Source organism: Mustela putorius, unplaced genomic scaffold (assembly GCF_011764305.1).
Source record: "Mustela putorius furo isolate JIRA1106 unplaced genomic scaffold, ASM1176430v1.1 tig00000460_pilon_pilon_pilon, whole genome shotgun sequence".
In the NCBI taxonomy this organism is placed as follows: domain Eukaryota; kingdom Metazoa; phylum Chordata; class Mammalia; order Carnivora; family Mustelidae; genus Mustela; species Mustela putorius.
In genome coordinates this window covers 16,712,936-16,732,460 of record NW_025421389.1, presented here as the reverse complement: position 1 = coordinate 16,732,460, position 19,525 = coordinate 16,712,936, and the positions used below count along the sequence as shown (strand labels likewise).

General features: G+C 48.7%; 1 protein-coding gene across 10 annotated transcripts in view; it reads left to right on the top strand.

Annotated features, from left to right (window-relative positions):
* The window catches only part of GRAMD1B (GRAM domain containing 1B), a 241,909-nt gene that overhangs the window by 59,220 nt on the left and 163,164 nt on the right, over positions 1-19,525 (top strand). For 2 of the 10 annotated variants that reach the window (XM_045080411.1, XM_045080409.1), the window contains exon 1: positions 11,825-12,657. The exons of 1 other annotated variant lie outside the window; for it this stretch is intronic. In XM_045080411.1, the coding sequence (XP_044936346.1) occupies positions 12,284-12,657 (374 nt within the window). In that variant the 5' untranslated portion in view covers positions 11,825-12,283. Of the gene's footprint in view, positions 1-11,821; positions 12,658-19,525 lie in introns of those variants that run through there. 7 more of the 10 variants (XM_045080408.1, XM_045080407.1, XM_045080410.1 and 4 more) reach the window with 7 other exon arrangements.

Here is a 19,525-nt window from a genome sequence, read left to right as displayed (position 1 = left end):
CTTGATAATTGGGATAATGTTTCTTTTAAAAATACTTAGAATTCAACAGGAACTCCCAAGGAAACCGGTATTGACTTTGTGGTGTGTTTTAGCTAGGGAACAAATAGAAACTGACTGGATTAAACAAAGAAACGGCGGAGTGGCATTCCCAAATATTAATTTGTTGGCCAAATTGCAAATCAAATTAAAGACTTCATTAAAAAATGACAGAACCAGTTTGAATGGTGGCTAGAAAAATATATTTTACAAGAAGTTGAAATGGTGGGGCGCCTGGGTGGCTCAGTTGGTTAAGCATCTGCCTTCCACTCAGTTCATGATCCCAGGGTTCTGGAATAGAGCCTAGCATGGGGCTCCCTGCTCAGAGGGGAGCCTGCTTCTCCCTCTCCCTCTGTCACTCCCCCTGCTTGTGCTTGCGCATGCTCTTTCTCTCTCTCTCTCTCTCTGTCAAATAAATAAATAAATATCCAAAAAATAAAATGAAACAATTCTTTAAAAAAAAAAGTCAAAATGGAGTAGTACGGTAGAGTGGAAAAAACACTGGTTTTGGATTCAGAATACCTGAGTTTGAATCACATCTTGATACTTCAAGTTCCTAATCTCTCTGGGCCTCAGTGTCCTTATTGCTAACATTAAAAAAGTGCAATTAACTCATTGGATTTTTAGGAGACCTAAGTGAGAAAAGACCGTGCCTGGCTCAAGAAATCCTAGGTGAATCAGAAAATGTTTAGGACGGTGAAACACTTGTAACCTATGCCTGACTGATTCCACATTTGGTTCAAGTCCTTGTTATCATATGTTTGCTTTGAACCAAAAGCGTATGAATCTATTGATGGATATTTTACAGATATATTTTTATTACGTGGTGGTGTTGCAAAGTTGTGTATAAATCAAGTAATATTTAAAGTGCAATCAGAGGGGCGCCTAGGTGGTTCAGTGGGTTAAGCTGCCTAGGTCATGATCTCAGGGTCCTGGGATCAAGTCCTGTGTCGGGCTCTCTGCTCAGCAGGGAGCCTGCTCCCTCTCTCTCTCTCTCTGCCTACCTCTCTCTCTCTCTCTCTCTCTGCCTGCCTCTCTGCCTACTTGTGATCTCTCTCTGTCAAATAAATAAATAAGATCTTTAAAAAAAAATAATAAAGTGCAATCAGGGAACTCCCCACCTAAAAGAATTCTATTTGGGTAAAGCTAAGAGGCCTTCCCAAAAGCAAGTAACTGTTTTATTACATCTTTTGTGCAGATCTGCATGTTCACATGTTGGAATTAGTTCTATCAAGGTATTTCTCGTTGACTTCTTGCCGTGGGCGGGCTTCTGAGGGAATTAAATCGCACACAGAATGTGTGGAGGCAAAAGCAGGATGAGTATATGGGCTTCTGAGTGCGATTTGTTTTTTAATTTTTCATAGAGGTAAAAAGGCTAACTCCAAAATCTACACCAGAAGTGATAAAGGTAGAATCTGACCGAAAGATGCTTGATTTGCAAAAAGCAGTTTTAATTCCAGCCTTGTGACCTTGTCTGAGATTTATCTTGTCAGAGCCTCAGTTTCTTATCTGGGAACCTGTGTGGGACAGTTTGGAGGATGGGCGGACCACATATCTAATGAAATTGGACTAAATACCTCATGTTTATTGTATGCCTATAATTCGGTCACCTCAGAAAGCTTTATTGCTCATACATTTTCCAGCTGTCAAATGGAGTTAATACATGTCTTCCAAAAGTACCAGATTACTTCAAGGGAGTGATTGAGGATATGGGAAATGGGGCTCGTTCTTTTTCTGGAAATAGGGAGAAATGGTCACTCAACATTAAGTGACATGTTTTATGTTTATTTGGACACTTAAGTTACTCATCAGGTGGCTTCCTCATAGAGTGTGCCTTATTTGTTTATTAATTGAATAAAAATATTCACACCCATAAAGAAACAATCTATAAAAAACAATCCATTGTAATGGATTCCTTTTGCAAGGCAAATGATTTGTATGACATGAATGATCATTTTGATGTGTACATTTTAAAGATCTGTGTTTTCATACACTAGGATTGCTTAAGGCCGAGTAGAGCTTTCTAGTTCATGGACTCGGGAAACTACACTAGACGTAACCAGTCTGGTTACACCCAGCGTAACCAATCCCTGAATCCCAATTTCAGGGCATTTAAAATACCATGCAGTCACTGAATTGAGCGAATGATGAGGGCAGTGGTGCAGAGGGTCAGGAATTTAGATGGAGGGTAGGGGGGAATGCAAGCAAGCCCAGGGGACGCCTGTCCCTAGGAACAGCCAGGGAAGCCAAGGGACTATTCCTGAAAAGTGGGGACATCTGACAGTGTGACTTTCATTAAAGGCCAGAGCTCACAGTAAATGCAGAATTTTACAGGAATTAATTATTTACAGTTACTCCCTCCAGATGCATTCCTTGCAGAAAGATAAACAGCTCGCGGCCCAGTGGGAATGGTTGTCCAAAACCAGATTACAGGGGCTGCCACTGAAAACCCTCCAGTGAGCCCTGCCTTCTGCAGCTCCTTTTCTGAGTCATAACAAAACGATTCTAACTTTTTGTGTGAAATGCTATGTAAAGGCTAGCATCCTCCCGATGCTTGGCAAACGCTGTTGTTTCCCATCAGAGCTAAGCAATTTTTACAATTTCGGCATTCATATCTCAAGGTAATTAGTTCTCACAGTTTCATTCAACCCTGGAAGCCATGCAGAGTGCAAGGCTCAAACATTCCTAGCTCTCTGGATCTTGGTTTGCTGGTCTGTAAAAGGGGTTATTTTCTGATTTGGAGCAGGTGGAATGGCCAGAGTTCCTGTTAGAAATAAAAGCCTTCTGTGGTGGCTTTAGCACTAGAAAGGCACCATTTCCTAGAGCCTTGGAGCCCTTCTTTTTGAGTGAGTTCAGCTTCTAGCTCTTCTGAGTCTGGGTCTCTGTTTGCAAAGCCATCTATTATCTGTGTAGCTTTGCCTTTCTGATCTTCAATTTTAGTAAAAATCTGTAACCTCCTTGTGCTTTTCCAAATATCTAGATCAGAATAAACAGTGGAGATACAGGGATGGATTAGTTCTTGGAAGTCTCCGTTCCATCATTCCAGAATTTTGTGATCCCCAGGACATAAGCTCCTTCAGGGCACAGACTTCCTTTCTGCGCCCTTGTTTTCCAGCACCTAGAACATTGTGTGCTCGATAAACATGTCGGAATGGGTGAATGAAGGAAGATTTATAGAAGATACACTCTCTTGCTCTCATCCCTCACCCAAGTGAACATTAGGACCCAAACTGTTTTTTTGTTTTGTTTTGTTTTGTAATTTCAAGAATATACTGTGCTCTCGGGGTGCCTAGGTAGCTCGGTTGCTTATGCGTCCCACAGTTGATTTTGGCTCAGGTCCTGGTCTCTGGGTCATGGGATCGAGTCCTACTGGACTCACACTCAGCACAGTCTGCTTGTCATTCTCAGTCTCTTTCTATCTCTTTCTCTCTCTCTCTCTCTCTCTCTCACACACACACACACACACATGAATAGATAAATAAATAAATAAATTTTAAAAGATATATATACCATACTCTCTTTTATACTTCAGTGCCTTTGCATGTGTGGCCCATCTGTCTGGAAGCATACTTCCTTCCTCTATGTGGGAAAGTCCTCTGCTGACCTTCAACCTTGGGTAGGCACTGTCTCCTCCATGAAGATCTTTCTGGATCAAATCTCTCTCCTCTGGGCTCACACAGCATTAGACACATGCCTCCACTCAAGTGTTTTCTTACCAAATTGTAGTTCTTGGATTGGTTTTCTGTTCTCCCCTCCCCTTCCAAGGTTCGAAGCAACAGAGGCCAGGGTCATCTTTGATAGGCATTCAAAATTATTTTAGGAATAAATGAATAGTTTTGCAGAAATTTTAAAGAATCCTTTCACCGTACCTAATATTATGGTATGCTTAGAGTTTCAGCATATTAAATACTTTTTGATTGATTTGCTAGATTACCAGGTACACAACCAAGCTTCAATTTTCTTCGCAGATACAGGCAGAACTCCGTTTTAAATGGCATAATCATGGTCACGTTTTGTTCCTCTAAACATAACATCTACCAACAAGAAAACACAAATACAAATTAAAAGGAAAAAAACTTGCTATCCCAATGCCCTAGTGTCCCCCACCCCACCTCTCTCCCTCTCACAAACACACGCACTGCTTTTCACAGCCCAGCTGTAGGTCCTAGAGGAGTGTTTAAAACAATAGATGCTCAATGACTATTTAAAAATGAATAGATTTCAGGGCACCTAGGTGACTCAGTCAGACAAGTGTCCGACTCTTGATTTTGGCTCAGGTTGTGATCTCAGGGTGTGAGAACAAGCCTTGCATCGGGCTCCACGGTCAGCATGGAGTGCTTGAGTTTCTCTCTCCTCTCTCACTCTGCCCCTCTCTCTTCTTGACCTTGCTCTCTCAAAAAATAAAATAAAAAAAATTAAAAAGTCATTAAAAAATATAGAGGGATCTCTGGGTGGCTCAGCTGGTTATGCGTCTGCCTTTGGCTCAGGTCATGATCCCAGGGTGTTGGGATGGAGTCCCTCGTCGGGCTCCCCGCTCAGTGGGGATCCTGCTTCTCCCCCTGCTGAGCTCCCTCTCTCTGACAAATGAGTAAATAAAATCTTAAAAACAAACAAACAAACAAAAAACAGATGTCACTCACTCTTTAAACTGCCTAATTCCTGCAAGACGTGGTATAACCTTGCAGCCTGGATTCCTTCTCCGCTTGCTCTTGAACTTCTGACCGTAGCCTTTCCTCTCTTGTCCCTCCACTGCAGTTCTCTTGGAGGTCTTCAGTGACCCAATTACAAAATCTAATGGAATCATCTGCATCTACCTCCTGCCTGACTTCATTATGGCATTTGGCATCATTTATCTTTCTCAAATGTGATGTAATTGAAAAAGCGTGAGTTTTAAAGTAAAGAGAACCTAGTGAAATATGTGCCCATCTTCCCCTTGCTAGCTGTGTGAACGTGGGCAAGTCACCTTTTACAACCTCTCATCATCCTGGGTGCCTTGGTGGATCAGTTGGTTGAGCAACTGCCTTTGGCTCTGGTCATGATATCAGAGTCCCAGGATCAAGTCTTGAGTCGGGCTCCCTGCTCCACGGGGAGTCTGCTTCTCCCTCTGAACTTCTCCCCTCTCGTGCACTCTCTCACTGTTTCTCTCTCAAAAAAATAAAATCTTTAAAAAAATAAAGTCTCTCATTATCCTAAAACTAGTGTTTTGATATCTGTTTCTCAGGGTGGCTGGGGCGGTTAGATGGGATTTTGTGCGTAAACACGTAGCCCAGTGCCTGGTTCGCAGTGGGCATTCAGTAAACGTTGGCTCCTTTCCGGGCTTCCGAATCATTCCTCATTCTTGGTTTTCTTCCCATCTGTGTCTCTGAATAGATCTTCTAGGGCTCTTCCTTTCCTTGCTCCTCTTCTTATTCCACATTTTTTTTCCTGTCCTATTTCCGATTTTCCCCCATCTTTTACCTGAATGATTTGCTGATCCTATAGTTGATATTCTGAAAATGTGGAATGTTGACCGTAATCTCCCAATGGCCTCTGTGTAACCATATTTTGTTCCTCCAGTATGTATGTCCTAGTCACTAGAATGGATGTGCCTCAAATACAGTAGATACTAGCACTCCCCTCACAAAAAAAAAAAAAAAAAACTTGAAGAGCATTTCTTTATTTAAAGAATAAAATCTACACATTGAACACTTACCAACCTGGTTCTTATTTGTCCTCATCTCCTCTATGTCCTACCATATGCCCTGACTTATCTCTCCCTATCATCAAAAACCCTTCATTAGTTCTTTTTTTTTTTTTTAAAGATTTTATTTATTTATTTGACAGAGAGAAATCACAAGTAGATGGAGAGGCAGGCAGAGAGAGAGAGGGAAGCAGGCTCCCTGCTGAGCAGAGATTCCCGATGCGGGACTCGATCCCAGGACTCTGAGATCATGACCTGAGCCGAAGGCAGCAGCTTAACCCACTGAGCCACCCAGGCGCCCCCTTCATGAGTTTTGATTCCTCAGTGCCTTCACTACAACTGTTTCTTTCTTTCTTTCTTTAAGATTTTATTTATTTATTTGACAGACAGAGATCACAAGTGGGCAGAGAGACAGGCAGAGAGAGAGGAGAGAGGAGGAAGCAGGCTCCCTGCTGAGCAGAGAGCCCGACGCAGGGCTCGATCCCAGGGATCATGACCTGAGCTGAAGGCAGAGGCTTTAATCCACTGAGCCACCCAGGTGCCCCCACTACAACTGTTTCTTTATCCCAGAACGTCCTATTCTTCTTTCCTGTTGGAATTCATACTTCGCCTCAAGTACCAATACCTCCACAGAGCCTGCCTGGACCAACTCTTTCCCTCTAGTTAGAATTTATCAATCCTCCCACTCCTACCTTGTTTGCACTTAGATTTTGCACGAAATTAACTTGGCCTTGCTTTGCACAAGCCATGTCTTACTTGTCTTGCTGTATTCCTGGCACTAAAGGACCTCACATAGTGCTCTAGCCTAACAAGTACTAAACAAGTACTTAAACTGAGTCGAAAGTCAACATGCTTCCTCACATGGGTAAGGGGACTTAATTCAGCATAACAAAGACTAACATTTATAGACCGCTTCCGTGGGCCAAGCGCTGTTCTGGGTGTCCTAGACTGTTCTGGTGCTCACAACCCAGGAGGGAGATGCTATTACCTTGATTTTGCAGGTGAGGAAGCCGAGACGGAGAAACTAAGTAACTTACCCCCGAATCAAAGAGCTAGTCAGTGCTGAAATGGGGTCTAAAGCTGAGATCGCACACCTTGGGCCTGTGCACTTAATCACTACGTTATATTGCCAATAGTTTTTGGTGCCTCCAAGGAAAGTAGTGGAATCCCCAGATCATACCACCTGCAAGGACAGCAAGGAGACAGGGTGACGTCAGGAAGTTTCTTCCGGCCTTGGTTTGCACACAGACTGTCCTTGTAAGGCTTAGAGGACAAGAGATGATGTCTTTGCCTTGGTATCCTGGTGTCAAGAACACGGGGCAGCCAAATGTTGTTGTGCAAAATATTCTTCTTTGACTCCTAAGCCTTTTGATAAGCAGTTAAACCAGGGAGGCTTATCTGGTGACAGTCCTTCTCCCGAGGTGACGTCATTGTTCACCCTGGCCCCTGCCAAAGGCTAGCGGAGGCGAGGCGCTGTGTGCGTTCCCCGTGGCTGAGAGGCCTCGCCAGCGCTCTGTCCTCGGCAACTAGACTCCATACAAGTCTTATGGCATTTTCTTCCTTTCCTCAGGAGATGCTGCACGAAGTGGCTGGCCAACTGTGGTTTTAGTGAGACTGTTCATTCAGCCAGCAGGCTCTGCCCTCCCCTGACCACACAGATCCCATGCGGTTTCCTCTGACTACTTCAGTAGCTTGTGCCTTCACGGGGAAATGAGGTAGGGATTAGTAAAAGGAACAGAACTGAGATACCAGGAGGGGTTGACGCCTGTTCTTTCCAGTCCTTTCTCTTGCTCCTGTCTGCCCACTCCCGGCTCCTGGTCCCATTCCCACCCTACTGATTACTCCCCGATTTTCTGTTTCACCATGCAAGATACAAAAGCGGTTTGTAGGTTTCAGGAAGGTGTTTAGTATCCAGTCATCAAGATGCCTGGGGTCAGACGTGCATCTGTTCAGATGGATTTTGTTTTATGCTTTTTTTTAAAAAAAGAGAGAGAATCTGGGGTCTCACAGACCCCTGGCGATGGGGTGGGGACTGGGCCTTTAAGATGTCATCACTTTCCTGCTGCTGTCTCCCACTGAGCTCCAGTTACCTGAGACGTTCAGAGAAAGCCAGGCTATCCATCCTGGGTCGTACATCCCAGTCCCTAACTGGATTTAGCCTCAGAAGATGCTTATCATCCAACCTGAATCCCCTACACTCCCCTCCTCTTGCTCAGCCACAGAAGGAGAGCTAGAGAGTAAGGTCTGTCACCCTTCACTTTGTATTTGAAGACAGGTAATAACCCTGTGCGGCAGCACCCTTCACACTTCTGTCAGATTTCCAGCTTCTCCTGTAGTAACGAGGTCCACTCCTTGGAGGCCTGCTGCTTGTTTCCCTTTCTGCGTGGGCGAGCCCTGGGGTTTGCTTGTTCTCATGTTGTGCAGGAGACAGACCCCACATCCCAAGCCGGAGGGCGAGGACTTTCTGGCGTGTGTGGCAGCTGTGTTGGATGGGGCAGTCCTGCCTTGGCTCTTGGGAGTTGCCTATCCTTGGCAACCCTGGGGCAGGTGGGATGGGCGGTCGTGGGGGACCTGCCCCTTGTAGCTCACACTCACTTGGATGTGCCCCCAGGAGAAATGTAGCTTCACAGTACATTCCCGTATCGTTCAGTTAGGCTCCCTCCCAAAGTCTGGCTGCAAACCAGACTGTAGTTAGTGGGTCTGCAGAAGTAATAGACAGGTGCTGGGTGTCTTGTGTCTGCAGGAAAAGGGAGCCTGAACAGCTGAGCATAAACAACAGTTGCTTGGTAATACGAGCTCCTTTCATTTAAAGTCAGAGCCTGGCTGCGTGTGGGGGAAGGGAGGCCAGGTTGTTCCAGCTTTCCACCTGTCTGGGAGGCCAGAGGTGAGGTCAGCTCCCCAGGGAACACAGCGTCTGCTGGGGCCAGATGGGGGACTGAGGTGGGGAGGGGGAAGTGGAGAGAGGAATGCAGGGACTGAGATTCTGAAGTACTCAGTGGAAACTAGTCCTGAACCCCTGTCACCAGCTGCTTTGGGAAATTGCTTTTTTTCTTTTTTCTTTTCTTTTCTTTTTTTTAAAGATTTCCTGCTTCTTTTTTTCCCACTTGTAAAATGACTAATGGGATCGAATAGCTGCATATAGCTTCGTGATATCCCCAGCCCAGGTGAGGGCTGGTAGAATTCGGGTGCTTCCAGGGACCAGCTGTTTTCCTGAGCTGATACACCTGGGGGCCTCCAACGGGCCTCAGAAGACCTGGGTTCAAGTTCTGATTTTGCCTTTGACTTTTTTTTTTTTTTTAATCTATGACCTTGGATAAAGTTCTACCTCACTCCTGGGTCACTGGGAAGATAAAATGTTATGTGTGAAAGTCCTTTACAAAAGTGTAAAGGTTACTGTACAACAGGGGCCCCTGGGTGGCTCAGTGGGTTAAAGCCTCTGCCTTCGGCTCAGGTCGTGATCCTAGGGTCCTGGGATCGAGCCCTGCATCAGGCTCTCTGCTCAGCAGGGAGCCTGCTTCCTCCTCTCTCTCTCTCTGCCTGCCTCTCTGACTACTTGTGATCTCTGCCTGTCAAATAAATAAATAAAATCTTTAAAAAAAAAAAAAGGTTACCGTACAACAAAAACACGCAGGATACTGAAGAGAATCTAAGGGAGGAGAGGCTTGGTTCTTCCCTCAACAGGCTTGTTGTCTCATTAGTAATGATGGCTCGCCGTCGAAGGGGCTTTCCTTTCTCAAGCAGTCCCCCTTTATCATCTCACTCAATGGTGCCATGGTAAAAAAAAAAAAATAATAATAATAATGATAAAACAGAAACAGCTGCGGGAGGATGGCATGATGTGTTCTGAACAGCGTTTAGTGGAAAACGGCTTGAAGGAAAGAGGGGAGAAGGGGCTGCCGTGGAAGTAAGCAAGGACAATGCTGGGGGCCTTGATGTCCTCGGGATATCTGCTTCTCAGCCAAGTGAAACCATTTCAGATTTCGTTTGGAAGAGGTTTTCCCTCAGGCCAGGTAAAATGTAAATGATTGTTCTCAACTACTGCGGTGCCCAAGGCTTAAATTAAATCTAGGATTTTTGATTTTAGGTCCAGAATCTTATTGTGGGTGGGAAAAGCGGCTTCAGTGTGTTGGAAGAGGGAGCTTGGTGACTTTTATTCCTTTTAAGATGCGTCCTTTGAAATTCAGAGTGCTGGTGATCAACTTCAAGGCGCCTGCTACCCTCTGAATCTCTCTTTCCCCCCAGTACCCATCAAATGGGTTGGCCCTGTGTGGTGAATCCTCCCGTACTTCAGTAGGCCCCTCAACAGGCAGGTTCCTTGCAGTGGGAAGTTATCCGATCCCCTGCAAAGCCCTTGTCCTTGGAGGAAGTCCAAGGCAGTGAGCATCCTTGGGGGAAGTCCAAGGCAATGAGCAGCTCTGGTGCCTTGACTTTACTCCGTATCCTGAAGTTTGGAGTTGCCTGTCCTGGGCCCTCCGCATTCTTGGGGCCGGAAGAACTGTTCTGCTCCTTGCCAGGTCTGACACCTGAAAGGGATTCTCCTTTCTGTGTCATGTCCGGGAGTTAAAATAGAGTGATACCAAAACCACCTTTGAGGGATCCAATGGCCGGATATGTAGAGTCAGAAATAAGACCAGCTGATGATCTGGACAGTCATTTACAGGTGGGCCTGGCCTTGGCCTTTTGGCCACAGTATCTCTGTCCCATTGAAAAACTGACTTCCCTCAGTTGCCTGGCCTCTTGGACACTGATACCTTGAACTCCCCTCCATGGGTCATTCTGGGGCGTGATGGACCCATGGCCAGTTGTCATGCTTGATGTTTTGCTGACCTGTAGGGACGGATTTTCTTCCTGTGAGTTCTTGCAGCTTCGGGACACTGTGTCCTTCATCCTGGTAGGGAAGCTGGGGCATCAGCTCTTATCTGGGAATTGGACCCTAGAGAGGGGCAGCAAAGAAAAGGTGAGTTGAATTGTGGATTTAACGGTGCATTCTTCTGTGCTCCTCCTGGTCTGTTTGAAACCAACTGTCCTTACTTTGTGGGGAAGCAAATAGTGGAGAGGCATTTGTGCTGGGCTGAAAGGGAGGAAAATGGACCTCACAGCCTCTGCCCTACAAGCTTCGCTGGTTTATGCTCAGTCCTGATGGCAGATGCCTCACTGAAGTGGATCAGGTCTCTGGCCTGGCTCTTAGGGCTATAGGTACGTGGGTCTAGGGAGGCAGTGGGTCAGCATACCTGGAGCAGTGGCCAGGGCTGCTCCACTTTCTAGGTTCCATGATCTAGAATATTTTGGGGGACCCAGTCCATACCCCTTGCAGGTAGAAGCAGAATTGAATCGTCCCCCAGGAACGTTAACTCCCAGGAAGGCTTTGCTGGATGCTTTGCCTTCTGGGGGCTCAACCCTCCAGTACCTTCATTTTGTGCTTTGGGATGGGGCTGTGGTATTGACTGGGTCGCTCAAGATGGAGAGGGATCAGTCCTTTTTCCCTACTGGTCCTGTGTGTCCTGTGTCTCTCGGGTCCTATTGTCTGTCATTGCTTGGTATGTCCTGTCCGCTGTCCTCAGCTGATTCCACAGGAGAACTGTTCTGTCTTCTCAACTTGTCATTTTGGAAGAAGCCTCCCAGAACCTTGCTGTCACCCTCTTGACTATGCCCAGCCTTCCCGTGCCCCTATCCGCAGTCCCACATAATTTAAAGAAAGCACTTTTCTTAGAAAACATCCTGCTGAAAAGCCCTCTAGTTTTCCCCCAACCCTGTATTGGGTGGCCTTGGGGGATGAGGTCTGAATTCCTGATTGCTCTGTTCTCCTTTCCCCCTCCCCTGCTTGCCCCCGAAGAAAAAGCTGGGCATTAGACTAATGAGAACTGCCTGGCCAATCGCTGCTTTGGGAAAGTTTGGTTTGTGATCCTGTTTCATTAGGCTGATTGGAGCAGCCTTTACTCGGAGGTAGAGTCCCTCCCCAAGGGATTTTGCCTACAGTTACCCTAGCTGTCGCTGCCTGTGCATGCCCCTTCTGGACAGAAATGACCTCCCCTCCCCTCCCTCTTAGCTCCCCCCTCCTCCTTTTCTTGTTTTCATCCAGTGTCTCGCTTCCTCTCTCTCTCTCTTTCTCTCCCCATCTCCCTCCTGCTCTCCGCCTGCCTACAGCGCCACGCCGGCTCCCCAGTCTGGTCGGCCGATCGCCAGCCGCTGAGAGTTTGCCGAGCCGCCCCCTGGGGCCCCGCGCCGCCGAGTCCCGCTAAGGCGAAGACGCAAGCAGGCCGGGGAGAGCGCGGAAGAAAAACAAGCGGGCGCGCCGCGGGAGCCCCAGGAGGGCGGCCGGGTGGCGGCGGGCGGCGGACGGGGCGGACCGGCGCCGACAGCCTGGGGGAGCGCGCACCGCCGGAAAGTTCGGCCCCGGCGGCGACGCGCGCCTGCCTCGCGGCGCTCCGGGAGACGAACTTGCCCTCTCCGCGCGGCTCGAGCGGGGAGCGTTTCCCAACGAGAGCGGGCCGAGCGCGCCGCGGCCAGGGGTGGGGAGCGAGGCGGCTGGCGGAGGGCGCCGAGGGAGCGCGGCCACCACGGGCCCCCATGCCGGCGGCCAACATGCTGGAGAACCTGCAGCCGCCCGCCCTGCAGGTGCCCGAGCCCCAGGGCGCGCCCGAGGGCAGCCCGCTCTGGTCCAGCTCGTCGACCCCCACGCTCCGCCGCCGGCGCTTCAAGATGCGCCGCATGAAGAACGTGCAGGAGCAGAGCCTGGAGGCCGGGCTGACCCGGGACCTGCCCGGCGTCCTGGCCCCGGGCAAGGAGTTCCTGCAGCTGCCGTCCATCGAGATCACGCCCTCCAGCGACGAGGACACCCCCTGGTCCAACTGCTCCACACCCAGCGCTTCTCCGCGCCGAAAGCGCTTCCTCCTCCGCAAGTGGCTCAGGGTGAGGGAGCGAAAGGAGTGCAGTGAAAGCAGGTACGTCCCCGCGCCGCCCCCCTGCCTGCTTCCCCTTTCCCTCCCCTGCCCTCCCCGGGGGGCGTCCTGGCCGACACCTCGCAGAGGAAAGCGGGGAGGGGGGGCTGGCCAGAGTGGGCTTCGGGCACCGCTGCTCCCCGCTTGAGGGCCGGGAGTACTGCGGCTTCCACGCGTGTCGCCCCAAGCCAGGGCCTGGGGCCTGCGACTTCCACCTGTGTCACACACCTGGGAGGTGGGGGGATTCCCGCCGCATTCCATCTCGTTCCATCCTCATAGCAAAGTGAATGGTAAATCCATGGCAGCTAATATCTATTGAGCCCTTATCACGTGCAGGTCATCACGGTGAGCACACTGTATCGCGAAAACTCTGTTAGGTACTACTGTTATTGCTATTTAAGACGTGGAGGTAACAGAAGGTGCGAGAGGTTAGGGGCGCCTCCCCTTAGACTCCTATTGCTGAACTCCCATTTCAATTTTTATGATGTATTTTGGCCACACCAGCTTGCCTGTCCTGGCCCACACGTGTAGCTGATGTGCTGGAGTTTTCATTTTCTGCTACAGTCTTCCCACCTCTAGAGCTGCTTTTGTGTTACTCTGGTTTGTATCTGCTACTTTTTTGCCTGGGATAATGTGGCATCAGAGTAGTGGGAGAAGTTCGGTTTGTCCTATCCGTGTAGAAAACCATAGGGCAGCTGGTTGGACCTTGGCTAGGAGTGTGTTGGAGGCAAGCCCACCGCCTGGTTTGGGGGGCGGTGAGGGATCCTCACTGGCTCTTTGTAGCATGGACTCTGCCCATTTACTTCCAGACTCTAGGGTCCTGTCTCTAGGGTTGTCTCCTATGGGGGAGCTGAAAGATTGGTCACCTTCCCCAGGAGTCCTTCTTCCAGCCTGTTCAATTTCAGTCACTTCAATTCAACAAGTATTTATTGAATGTTCTCCTCAACGTGGTCTGGTACCAGCTGATGTTGATGGGATCCTGGAAGGAGAGATGGAAGGGAGAAATGCCAGCTTTGAGAAGGAGAGTGGGCAGAGACTTGTATAAGCAATTAAGATTAAGACCTGTGAGGGGCACCTGGGTGGCTCAGTGGGTTAAAGCCTCTGCCTTCGGCTCAGGTCATGATCCCAGGGTCCTGGGATTGAGCCCCACATCGGGCTCTCTGCTCGGGGGGAAGCCTGCTTCCTCCTCTCTCTCTGTGATCTCTCTGTCAAATAAATAAATAAAATCTTTAAAAAAAAAAAAGATTAAGACTTGTGAGTTTCACTCCTGTGGAGGAGGTAGAACCATTGGAAGACATAATGATTTCTGGAAGGGGAAGTCTCAAACTGTGGCAAACACAGATGGGTGGTAGAAAAACAGCAGGAAAAGTGTGAGGTCAGGGACATGAGATCAGGAAAGGAGAACAACATGGACAAAGGCAAGAAAAAGCCGGGTGGTGGCACCAGGCTGGCTCAGCAGGAAGAGTCTGCCACTCTTGATCTCTTCAGGTCATGGGTTCGAGCACCATGTTGGGTGCAGAGATTACAAAAAATAAAATAATAGTAATAATAATAAAAAACATTAGAAGAAGAAAGAAGTAGGATGAGCCTTGTGTCTCTGAGGGACACTGAGGAATCAGTGGGGTTATGCCAAGCTTTCCAGGATCTCTTTTCTGGTGACTGAAAGTGGTTATCCTTGTAGAGCTTTTTGTGGACCTGAGGATAACAATTCTTTCTGTCTGGTATCTCATCATGCCGTCCTTTCCACAGAGTAGAGGGGAGGAGGCCAAGCTTGGAGGGAGCTAATCTTTTTTTAATTTTTTTTCTTCTCCTCTTCCATTTTCTTCTTCTCCTTTTTTTCCTTCTTCCCCTTTTTTCTCTTCCTTTTTTTTTTTTTTTAAAGTAATCTCTATGCCCAATGTGGGGGCTTGAAGTCACAACCCCGCTCTTCCAACTGAGCCAACCAGGAGCTAATCTTGAATGAAAATAGTTTATCATGGTTTGTCAGCTTTCCCTTCGGGTGCGAGAGACCCCGTTTTGATTTTGGGATTTGCCACATCTGTTGAGGACAAAATATGGGGGAAAGAGGCTTGCATTGCTGGCTAGGGTGAGGATGGAAGTGGATTTGGTTGGAATTAAAGAAGGCTTTCTTGGTTTTAGAGTTGTCTAAGAGAGTTGTCTCAGGGTGCCGTGGAATCTTCAGTATTCCTAAAAGCAGGAATTATTTTCACCTTTTAGGTGTAGATGAAGGCAGGTCTTGTAAGTAATGGCTTGCCGGATTAAAAGAACATGAGTGCATGTGTAGAATAAAGGCAAACTCTGGATTCGAACCCAAATCGGTCGGACTTGGATCTCTACTCTTAACCACTGTACACTGCCTCGTGTTGGCATCTCTGTGGATCTTGGTGAACACAAAACACTGTCATGTGTAGGTCTTAAAAATGGAAGCCTTCTTGGAGAGAAAAGAAGCAATTGAATGAGTAGAAGCTTGTAGATAGATGCTCAGCAAGATTCCTGGAGAAAAGGAGTTGGTGTTTGAGGGTGGTAGAGCAGAAAGAATATTGGACTGGAAGCCAGAAGATCTCAGGTTGTTGTTGTTGTTTTTTTTTTTTTTAATTTTTTTTATTTTTAAAGATTTTATCTATTTATTTGAGAGAGAGCATGAGTGGGAGAGGTGGTCTGGGAGAGAGAGAAGCAGGCTCTGTGCTGAGCAGGGAGCCTGACGCAGAGCTCAGTCCCAGGACCCTGGGATCATGACCTGAACTGAAGGCAAAACTTTAACTAACTGAGCCACCCAGGCATCTTCGGGAGATTTCAGTTTAAATTTCAGTTCTGTGGGACCTCGGATACCCCACTTCATTCAACCGCTCTGTGCATCTCCCCTTCTCCATCCATGGCAGGGGGGACGCGTCTCGGGAGTCATACGCGTGAAAACGTTTTCCACATGTGAAAATGCCGCGTCACGGTGAAGGATTATTGTCTGTGAGTGTTTTGTGGATTATTCTGTGAGTGTTTTGTGTGGCTTGGATTTGCTTGAGGGTATAAGCTTCCACACTCAAGTGTCCCGGAGCAGCACCCCGGGACCCTCATCCGTTCCAGGATTGGAAAATTGCTCTGCTCTGGCCTGGTTCAGCCAGCGGGGATTACCATACCAGGCCCAGCATGACATCCTCTTCCCATTCCCCCTCCAGAATCTACCTCTCCTTGGGCCAGAAGAGCACCTTGCAGGCTGCCCTGAAGTCTGATGCAGCAGAAGGCAAGGGGCTGTGGGTTTTAACTGCACAAGTTAAACACAGGAAGAGGATTGGGAGACACCCTGCCCCCGCCTTTTCCCCCCCTTCTTTAACCTTAGGAAAAAAGAAGTGGAGAAGATGGTAAAGTCAGTGTGGTTTGGGGAGCCCAGGACCTTTGGGTACAGTAGTGCAGTAACCCCGGCCCAGTTTGGTCTGGTTCATCTTCGTTTCCTCAATGTCTAGCACTGTACTTGGGCTTTTATGGTGATCAATACATGTTTGTTGGAGAATAAATTAAAAAGGAGAGAAAGAAAGGTTCTTTTTTTTTCTCTACTGTTTGGAAGGGAATGATCTTTATTCATAAGTCAGGGAGAATTTCCTGGAGGAGATGGGTTCAGAGCTGAGTTTTTTTCCCCCGTGACAGCTTTATTGAGATATAATTTATGTACCGTACCATTCCCTTATTTTTAAAGTCTACAGCTCAGTGGTTTTTAGCATATTCCCAATATACACAACCCTCAGCACAGTCCATTTTAGAGCGTCGTCTGACCCCAGAGGGAAACCCGTGCCCTTTATATATATCACCCTCAGTGTTCCTATCCCTATTCTCCAGCCTGAGGCAGCCACACATCTACTTACTGTGAAGAGCGGAGGGTTTGCTTTGCTTTGTTTTGTTTTAAAGGTTTAAGTATGCATTTGAAAGAGAGAGAGAGAGAGAGCATGGGGTTGGGCAGAGGGAGACAGAGACAGAGAATCCCATGTAGACTTCCCACTGAGCACGGAGGAGCCCGAGGCAGGGCTCAGTCCCAGGACCCTGAGAGGCAGGGCTCAGTCCCAGGACCCTGAGACCATAACCCGAGCCGAAATCAGGGGTTGGCCATTCAACCGACGGAGCCACCCAGGCGCCCTGAGAGCAGGGTTTGGAACGGAGACCAGGTTCTTGGTGGTGGAAGCAGTCTGGGGAGATTGGCTTGAAGACGGGAATGGATGACCATGAGTCGCCTCAATGAGGGATGTGGAATATAGGGAGGTGAGCGGATGGGCTGACTGACTTGATTTCCGTTGAAGAGTTAGAACTTCACTTTATCAGTCAACAAAGGTGCATTGAGATCCCCAAGACAGTGTGCTCTGTATACAGAGGGGACTCAGCTCACTGGGGAGCCGCTATAGATTCTAGAACCTGGGAGAGTGGGTATTTGAGGCAGCTGATTCTTGAGCCTTCCACTGTTCTTCCAGCGCTTGGTCTGGGAATTGGTGTCTTAACCATCATTTAACGTAAGATGGCACTTTTCTTTTTTCTACTGGCCATGTTGCCCTCTGAGTTCCCTAAAAAACAGAGTCTGAAGTTGATGGGTCAGCTTTTGGAATTAGTACCTGCACATCTCCCTAAATTCCTTGGCCATAACTGGTTATGGTGATTGTTCAAAATGCTCTGACCTGCCGGAATCTGGTGAAGAGTCAGAAATTGGACGGCACCATGTCTGGCGGGATGGCATCCTGTCCTCATTCCTTGGAGGAAGAGGGGAAAGCTGACGGGCCCAGTGAGCAGGTATGGATGGCTCCCTGTAGGCTGTCTTTCCAGGGGACATAGCGCGTCTCTGCTTCTCTACCCCCCAGGAATCCCTGGTATTGTCGTTACTTGCACCACCATGACCCCCGGCGGTTCTGTCCCCTCGTCTGTGTGATATTCTCAAGCTGCTTAGAGTCCTATCGGTTTGGAGTCTCGGCGTTTCTGCTCTGCGACCCACATCTGACCTCAGGCCTCTCACTGATTCTGCCAGCCTGGTTGGGCCAGGCTTTTCAGCTGGGGGTGCCAGCGGGTTGGCAGGTTATGGTATCAGTGGTGCATTTATCTTGATTCTTCAGCCTTCGGAGAGAGTCTCATTTCCGGATTCAGCTCCATTTCCAAGGAAGCAGGGTGAGCTGTGCCTCCAGACTCCCCGTGCATCACTTCTGTGCACACCCTGCAGTGTATGAGAGGCACAGGGAGGCTGGGAGAGAGAAATGTCATTCTTTCTTTCTTTTTTTTTCCTTTTTAAAGATTTTATTTATTTGAGAGAGAGAGAGAGCGAGCTCAGAAGCAGTTGGAGTGGCAGAGGGAGAGGGGGAAGCAGACAGCCCATGAGCAAGGAGCCTGATGCGGGACTCGATTCCAGGACCCCGGGATTGTCGCCTGAGCCAAAGGCAGCCTCTTAACCGCTTACCTACCGAGCCCCCGGGTGCTTGAGAAAACTGTCATTCTTTCTTAACACAAAACAACAAAAACAAATGCAGAGGAGACCTCTGATCTGTCCACAGATTAAGTAAGTAACTGGTGCTGCGTAAGGTGAAACTAGAGAAAGCCTTTACCAGACCGGACCCCTAAATCCTTAAGGGTGGGGACAGCATCTCACTATGCGCCAAGTTTCTTGCCTTCAATACACAATCCCATTTAATCCTCCCAAGAAACACCCCCAGGTGGGTTTTAGGGCTGAGAAACAGAAGTTAGAGATTAACTCGCTCCTGGTCCCACAGAAGCAAGGGGGAGATTTGAACCGTTGCAGAGCCTGAGCCCTCCACCGGGACACTGTACCATCGCTCCGGGCTCTGGAAATCGTTGGCTCTCATGCATGTTTGAGAAAGCATACACGTGGAGGGGAAGGGTGTGAGAGAAGGTAGGAGTGAGGTCAGCAGGATGGGAAGGGCTCCGGGGAGCGAGCTATAGGGCTTGGGGTCGATCACTGCCATGGGCAGGGCAACACATGCTGACCTGCCTGGGCAGACTGCTCCGTGAGAAGCAGGCAGCCTTTGGCTGGAGATGTGGTTTCCAGATTCTAACGATTTGTGCAAACTGTGGAGGTTGAGATGGAGTCCCATAGGCTGATACGCACTGGCCAGGCTCCTCTGTGGGTGTTGGTATTTTAAGAGTTTCCGTGGTGGTTATGTGCTTAGGGGCCGCCCATTCCGTGTCAGGCAGGAACCCGGCATGATCCCGGGGCAGATTAGCAGGTGACGATTCTGCCCTGTGTGGTTAGTTTCTCCTGGATCCTCTCCATCCACCAGTTGCTAGGCTGGTCACTGGTAATTGCTTCTAGGGTAACACTATTTTCCATTAAGGCGTCTGAATGGCTAAGCTGCCCGTGGGGAATTTCCTGCCTGACCTCCGTGCACGAGCCACTGGGTCCCGGAGCCGGAGCAAGTGTTCAGACACCCAACCAAGCTGGCCTGAGAGCCCGGGGATGGTTGCTGGGCTGCGGTGTGTACAAGAGCTTTCTGCAGCCCGAGGGCTCTTTCTGGAGCTTTTGCCCTCTTGGGTTCTTGCCTCCGCAGCCCACATCGGTGTGGTGATGGACCAAAGGGCTGTCGTGTCTGGTGTGAAGGAAGATGAAGGAAGATACAGCTTTTACACATCTCCTGGAGGGCGGTCTGCCAGCTCTTGTCCTGGGACTTCGGCCCCTGAGCCGTCTTCCTACTCTCAGAGGAGATGGCAAAGCTTCCATCCTGGAGGCAAAACTGGAAATCAAATGTGTGTAGGACAGAGATGTTTGCAGCTGTGATAAAGAGATGTCAGGTGGTGGCTGGTTCCCGCCCTGGCCACCCCCCTCCTCCCCCCTGCCCCCTGCAACTCTGAGCAGCCACGTGCCACCTTCTAAAAATAGTCCTGGTGTCAAATCTTCTCC